This window comes from Vespa velutina, chromosome 3, assembly GCF_912470025.1.
Source record: "Vespa velutina chromosome 3, iVesVel2.1, whole genome shotgun sequence".
Taxonomy (NCBI): domain Eukaryota; kingdom Metazoa; phylum Arthropoda; class Insecta; order Hymenoptera; family Vespidae; genus Vespa; species Vespa velutina.
The window spans coordinates 2,199,656-2,207,696 of NC_062190.1; the positions used below are offsets into that span (position 1 = coordinate 2,199,656).

Here is an 8,041-nt window from a genome sequence, read left to right on the forward strand (position 1 = left end):
TGACAAAGATGAAATCGAATAACAAAAAAATGAAGTGTATGAGAGGATACAATACGAACAGTAATGATGAAGTAACGTATAATGTCAGAGAAATGAGCGATTCTCGGCACAGATACGTAAAAAACGTAATAACTCTGAAAGAAGTGGTGTCACAATCCAGGAAATGTTACCAAACGATTCAGCAGATTGCATTACATAAGTATTACACAAGTATTACACAAGTATTACACAAGTAAAAACCATTTGTTGAAACAAATTTTTGATACCATTTCAAATTAGCTTGTAGGATTCGCTTAATTGGAGAAGCATTTTCGTCTTGTTCATAGCGTTCCTGAAGACGATACATCGCACTTATCCAGGAACGTGGTTACGCTCGAGCTTATCCTGACCTTTGTCCAACTCCGCGCTGAACATATAATTCTCACGAGCTGAGCACTCCTTTGCTTTATGGTTCGTCATGACGCATTTGTAGTAAAGCTTGCTTCTATCCGAGCCCTTGCAGTTATGAACGGTATGCCTATATCCGAGGCAACTATAGCACCAAAATACTACCACCATCTACCTTACCCTGCAACTGATCCGCCCGACCTTCGTGTACTGCAACTTTAACAACTGGTTTGTTCCTTCTTGCTCAGCTCAACGACAACCATTTAAAATCCTCTGGAATTGGCCTTGTGATGCAGATCTTAAGGTATTTGGCATGCTGTATGTCCCTTTTGATAACCTCCTTTGTTTCCTGGTCAGAGATTAAGCTGTTGAAGTCCCTGATCTCTGGGATGATCACTTGGTTCCAATTAGCGGACTGTCGCCTTGTTCACTAGAATATTTTTTAGGGCATCACCAAAAGCAATCTTTTCTTTGGTCCCCATGTCCAGCGATAACAAGAACAGCTAACGATCTCCTGTATCGGATGACTCAAGAAAAGAGCTTGCTTTGAAAGCTGGAGGAAAATATCAACACAGACTCACTCCATCCAGACGGAGACAGAATGGTAGGCGGAGACAGGGTAGAGAACTTTCACCCCTTCAACGTAGAAGAATTGAAGAGGGCTGCACGTCCACTGTGATACAAGAAGGTGCCAAGACCCATCGACATACGAAACGAAGTGCTAAAAATCGTGGTTCAACAAAGCCCATGTCTGTTGCTAAAAGCATTCAATGCATGCCTGACAGCTGGAGTCTTCTTCTCGCACAGGAAAACTGGGCGCCTTGTGCTCATCAACAAGGACAAAAGAGACTCAAGGCTGCCATCGTCCTATCGATCGCTGTGTATGCTGGACACGACTGGTAAACTACTGGAGAAGCTGATAAAGTCGAGGCAACAGATTGATGCCGCTGACGATCTGATCAAGGCAGTACGGCTTCAAAGTGGAGTGATCAACAATTGACGCAATTCAGGAGATCACCGAGGCAGTATAAAGAGCATAATACTACAACCCGCATTCGCGCCCGAAGTCCTGTTGGTGACGTTCGACGTGAGAAATGCCTTTTATTCCGCAAGATGGTGTAACATCCTGTAGAGGTTGAAACATACCTTCCAAGTACCGAAATACCTCCTGCGTATGCTTGACAACTACCTGAAAGACCGAATATTATACTCTACGATTCCACGAACGGGTGAAGGAAAATAACGGTCACAGCTGGTGCGACTCAGGAATTAATTCTTGGCCCGGACCACTGGAAAGTAATATACGGCAATCTACTGAGAACGGAAATGCCAGAAGGGACACTCTTCGTGAAATACGCGGACGACATCGCCCGAAGGGCATTACTTCCATGAGTAAACTTATGGCCAATGTTATCGGATCTAAATTCAGCAAGCTTCTTAGTCGGCTTCTGATGACCTCGGTTCAATCAGTCCTTTTCTTTGATTGCAAAGTATTTGCGGACTCTTTCGACAAGGAGGCATATCGAGAAAGCCTAGCGTAGTTGCAGAGAAAATCATTACTCAGGGTTGCCTCCGCGTACCAGACCACTTCCAAAATAAGTGTCCTGATCGTAGCCGATGTTGTTCCCATTGGACTCATGGCACTCATGGCAAAGCGGTGAATCTTATAAAAACCTAATCGGAAAGAAGGTGGCAAACCAAAAAGAGAGAAAAAAACACGTTCCGGCAGACGTCCTGGGATCATGATCCGAGATGACTACTAGACTGCGAGACTGATACGGGAAGTGATATCATGGATTGATAGAAAGTACGGCGAGGTCGGTTGACTGCTTGACCCAATTCTGAGCGGACACTCGTATTTTCAATCCTACCTGCATATGATATGCTGTGTCACGGCATGGGTAGTGCTGTATCATCAGATTGTCTGTTCTGCCCAAGTGTACCAAATGATATTGAGCAAATCTTCTTTGATTGCGACCGCTAGGCGTATCACAGGCGGGAATTTCCGCACGAGACGGAAATTAGAAAGTTTACACCCGACAATGTCGTGGAAATCATGCTCAGAGAAGAGAACAATTGGGACCTGCTTGCAGGCCACCTCTGGTACTGATAAAGGCGATCTAGACCAAACTAACATCTAAGCAGAAAAAATTGAAACAGAATTAAGCATAAAGGATGAAGAAAAAAGAAGTAATGTGATAAACGATTCCAGTCTATGATCCAGCTATTATAGGATGTATATTAGTCGATAGTACATCGACGAGAGTCCGACAATAGAAGCAAAAAGTTGTTTCTGTGAGTAAATGCATTTCAATCCTACACAAAAAACAAAATTATCATTAATGTTATCATTATGATTAAAATTATTACCATTATTATCATTATTACAATTGACATTATTATCATTGTAATTCTTACCATTAATATTATCACTGATAACATTAATGTGATTTTTATTACAATTATTATTATAGTTATTAACAATATCTTCAGTTTCATAAACTGTACAATCATTATAACTATTATTTTTATTATTAGCATTACTATAATTATTATGTTTATTAGCAACAATATTATTATTACTACCATTATTACGACTATTATAATATGATATTTATTATTATTATTATTGCTATTATTGCAACAATAATAATATATCATTTTTATTATATCATTATATAATAAATATCATTTAGAACAATTATGAGAGTAATGTTGATAATAATGACAATATAGACTATAATAATAACAACAATGACGATAATAATGATATTAATGATGATAGTAATTATAACAACAACGTTGGTGATTTTGATAATGACAAAAACTATTAAAATAATTTTAAATATAATAATATTAGTGATTATAATAATAATAATAACGATGAATTAATGAAAATAATGCTGCAAACAAAGAAAATAATAATGACTTTAATGATAATAATGATGATCATAATATTTGTGATAAAGAAAATAATAATGATGATATTTATGACTATACAGAACATAATAATAATGGTAATGATGAATATAACTTTGAAAATATTGTCCATAAGTCATGAGATTATCATAATAATGGTAATAATGATGATAACAAGGACAATAATTTTATATATAATAAATAAAACAACAATGATGATAATAATGATAATAATGATTATATTAATAATAATAATGATGATAATAGTTATCATTATATATAATAATGACATTATTAATAAACATAAACATGATTATAAAGATAATAATGATGAAAATAATGATAATAATGGTAATGATAATGATAATAAAGTTGACATCAGTGATATTAAATGATGATGAAAGTGATAATTATTATGATAATATTGATGCCAATAATGTTAATAATAATGATAGTAATGATAAAAAAAATCACAATAATAAAAATAAAGATGTTAATAGAAACAATGATGATAATAACAATGATAATAATTGTAATAATAATAACACTAATCATGATAATAATGAAAATGAAAATGGAAAATATGATAATATTCACATTTATAATAATAATAAACGCAACAATATTGATAATAATGACAATAGTGATGATAATAATAATAATAATAATGATTACAATGATGACAAAAATGATGTTGATGATAACACTATAGATGATAATAATGATATTAATAATAATAATTTGATCATAATAATGATTATAATGAAAAATGATGATAGGAATGATAAAAATAATGATAATAATGAGAATAACAATGTTAATAATGATGATGTTAATAATGAAAATAATAAGGTTACTACGAATGATATTGCTATTAGTCTTGTTAATAATGATAATAATGAAGATAATGATATAGATAATGATGAAAATAACGAAAACAATGATTATGATAATGACAATAATGATGATAATATTTACAATATTGATGATAATAATGATAATAATGGTGATAATAAAAACGTTAATGATGGTTGTAATGAAAATAATGACATTGTAATAACGATTATAATAGAAATAATAATAACAATAAATATGACTATAAAGACAATAATGATATATATAAACAATGATTATGATAATGTCAATAATGATTATAGTAAAACGAAAGATTAGACTGTAATATCAGAGAAAAATATAATTCTTGACACAATTAGATAAGAAGCAAAATAACTCAGAAAGAAATTGTGCCACAAATCAAAAAATGGTACCAAACGATTCAGTAGACTGCATTACAAAAAAATCAGGTCTGGTTTTAGACGGACCCGAGTTTTTATCATTTCGTTACGTTATACGCTACATTGTTAGAACATGAAAATTTGAAATCTCGTCCGAATCCTTTGAAAACGGATTCTGTCTATTTAGAATAAAAAGTGTGTCAAGAATATAACATACTTGCGAGGATGAATCCGAACAACAACGGATAATTAGAGTGTAATATCAGAGAAATATACAATTTTATCACAGTTAGGTAGGAATCGAAATAACTCCGAAAGAAATTGTGCTACTTTTAAGGAAATGTTACTAAACAATTGAACAAACTGTATTGCATAAAATTCAATTCTCGTTTTAAATTGTTAAATTGTTTATATTATTTTGTAATGTTTACCCCTCTCCACCAGTATATTGAAATCGTCGGTATATGAATAGTTGAAATTTCGTCCGATTCCTCAGAAAAACAATTCCTTCGTCTCAGAATAAAGAAATTAATAAGAATATGAAGTGCTTGTGAGGATACAATATGAATAACAACAGAGAATTAGCGTGTAATACCAAAGAAACATGCGATTTTCGACACAGGTAGGAATCAAAATAATTCCGAAAGAATTTGTATCGCAGTTAAAAATATTTTATTAGACCAATCAACATTACATAAAATTTAATTCTCGTATTAAACGGATTTGAATTATTTGATTTCATTTCGTTACGTTTTACTCCTTTTCGCCCATGTACAGCCATCTTTAGAAGATGAAAATTTGAAATCTTTTCCAATTACTCCGAAAATGAATTCTATCGACGCAGAATAAAGAAAGTAACAAGAATATAAAGTGCTTGCGAAGGTAAAACATTAACAGCTACAGAGAATTGACGTGTAATATCAAAGAAAAGTGCGATTATCGACAAAGATAGGTATAAATCGAAATAACTACGAAAGAAGTTGTGCCACAGTTCAAAATATGTTATCAAACGATTCGGCAGACTGCATTACGTAAGAATCAAGTCTCGTTTTATATGGTTTCGTAGATTTTGATATCATATTGTTACCTTTGACCTCCGAAAACTGATTCTATTAACGTAGAATAAAGAGGGTAATAAGCATTTAGGTATTTGTTGGGAACAGTACGAACAGCCCCGAGGGGCGCGCTGCACCATAGGATTTCTCCTATATCGGCATTTGACCGTCGTGATCTTAATTCGACAAAACTTCCTAGCTAGCCACCGCTTCCGGTACAAGACCTGAAAAAATCCCAGGATCCGGAGGACAAACCGGGAGGACGATTTCGCCATGCACCTTAGGGCACATGCCCACGGGGAACCGTGTGGAGGTACGCCCCATCGCTCGGCCTAGCGATGACCCGGCTGTAGCATGTCAGCATAATAGAAAAACGCTCGTGGACGTTGATCTAACTCACATACTGATCACGCCACAAAGACCTCAAAAAATCGAAGAGTTCGGATACTCTCCGTCGTTCATATTATGTCAAAATTCACAGGAATAGTGACTGTTTAATGTCCAATAGTACGAACAGCAATGGGGAAAATGAATACAATATCAGAGAAACGTGCGACTTTCGTCATATAGATATAAGAATCGAAATAACTCCGAAAAAAGTTGTGCCGCAATTCAGAATGTGTTTCCAAACGATTCAGACATGATTACATAAGAAGCAAGTCTCGATTTAAACGGATTTATTATTTTTCATATCATTTCCTTACGTTTTACGCTTCTTCGCCAGTTTGCGGCCATCTTCGGAACATGAAAAGCATAAATCTTGTCCAATTCCTCCGGGAAGGGATTCTCTTGATGCAGAGTAAAGAAAGTAACAGAAATATACGTGATTGCGATGAACAGAAAAGAAAAATTGATATGTAGTAACAGAGAAACTTATGATTCTCAACAGAGGTAGGTACAAAATATCCCCGTAAGAAATTGTTCAACAATTCAAAAAATGTTACCAAACGACTCAGCAAACTGCACTGCATAAGAATCGCGTCGTTTTTTAGACAGAATCATGGTATTTCATATCATTTCGTTAACTTTTAACTCATCGTCAATTTACAGCGACTTCCGGAACATGAAAAGTTGAAATCTTGTCCGATTACTCTGAAAACGGATTCAATCGACACAGAATAAAAAAAGTAACAAGAATATAAAATGCTTGCAGGGATACGAAAAATTTATGTATTAGGTTGGAAATTATGAAACGTTGAATGAAAATAAAAAACGAAAAGCGCAATTTTTCACATTATTTATTATATTCAATTGAAATAATTTCCATTGGCATCTACGACTTTTTGCCAACGATTGGGCAAATCATATATATCTTTTTGAAAAAAATCTTTATTTTTAGAGTTAATAAATAATTCAAAGTCTTTTATAATATCATTTTGGTTATTGTATTTTTTTTTCTTTTAAAAATAATTCATAATTACGAAAAAAGTAATAATCGGTCGGTGAAATATCGGGTGAATATGGACGATGTGGTAAAATTTCATATTGTAGAGAAGTTAATTTGTCAACAATAATTGAAGCTTTATGTGGTCGTGCGTTATCATGCAGTAATATTGCACCGTGCCGATTGAGCAATGCTGGTTGTTTTTTCATAAGTTTCTCGTGCATGACATCAATTTCACGACAATAAGACATCGCTGTTATAGTTTCGCCTGGTTGTAGAAAGGAATAATGGATCACTCCTTGGGCACTCCACCATATGGTGACCATAATTTTTTTTTTATGAAATTTCGGTTTCGAGGTGTGTCCTGGAGGTGTATTCTTATCTACCCATTGGCTTGATCGTTTTCGATTATCATACAAAATCCACTTTTCATCACAAGTGATGATTTGTTGTAAAAATGTCAATCGTGTATTGCGAAGCAACAAAGATGCGCACTTGCTTTTGGAGTCGATCATCTGCAGTTGCGTCAATTCGTACAGCACATATAAGTCCAATTTTCTGACTTTATTTATTGCACGCAAATGTTTTAACACAGCTGTATGACTAGTTCCTAGTTTAAACCCAAGTGTTCGACTAGTTGTGTGTGATACTCAAATTGCCAGAACGAAATTTTTGGAACCAATATCGAGCATTTTTTTCATTGGTGAATCCATCTCCGAATGCCTGATTAATATTTCTTGAAGCTTGAGCTGCGGTATGATTTAATTTAAACTCGTACAAGAAGAGTAGATGTAAATCGCGTTTTGTTTCCATCTGGTTTAGGATAAAAATGAAATGAAAGAAGTTGTCCAACAATTCAAAATATGTTATAAAACGAATTAGCAGACTGCATTACATTACAATCAAGTCTCGTTTTATACAGATTCGAGGATATCGATATCATTTCATTAAGTTTGACAGCTCTTCGCCAATATTCGGCCATCGTCGAAACATGACTAGATGAAATTTCCTCCGGATCCTCAAGAACGAATTGTATCGACACAGAATAAAGAGAGTAACAA

General features: G+C 34.1%; 1 protein-coding gene across 1 annotated transcript; it reads right to left on the minus strand.

Annotated features, from left to right (window-relative positions):
* Positions 1-6,843: 6,843 nt before the first annotated feature.
* LOC124947549 (histone-lysine N-methyltransferase SETMAR-like) lies at positions 6,844-7,793 on the minus strand. The gene is made up of 3 exons (XM_047489852.1): positions 7,640-7,793; positions 7,018-7,590; positions 6,844-6,908 (listed from the first exon to the last, which is right to left on the minus strand). Exons 1-3 carry the CDS (start codon positions 7,791-7,793, stop codon positions 6,844-6,846), a joined length of 792 nt encoding a protein of 263 aa, XP_047345808.1.
* Between the last annotated feature and the right edge of the window lie 248 nt (positions 7,794-8,041).

Excerpts from the sequence above, each read along its gene's own strand:
- LOC124947549 (XM_047489852.1), bottom strand. The coding sequence starts at position 7,793 with ATGGAAACAAAACGCGATTTACATCTACTCTTCTTGTACGAGTTTAAA. Across the intron at positions 7,591-7,639 it reads GTTCCAAAAATTTCGTTCTG|GAACTAGTCATACAGCTGTG; the intron begins GCAATTTGAGTA and ends GGTTTAAACTAG. Across the intron at positions 6,909-7,017 it reads GACCGATTATTACTTTTTTC|ATATATATGATTTGCCCAAT; the intron begins GTAATTATGAAT and ends TTTTTCAAAAAG.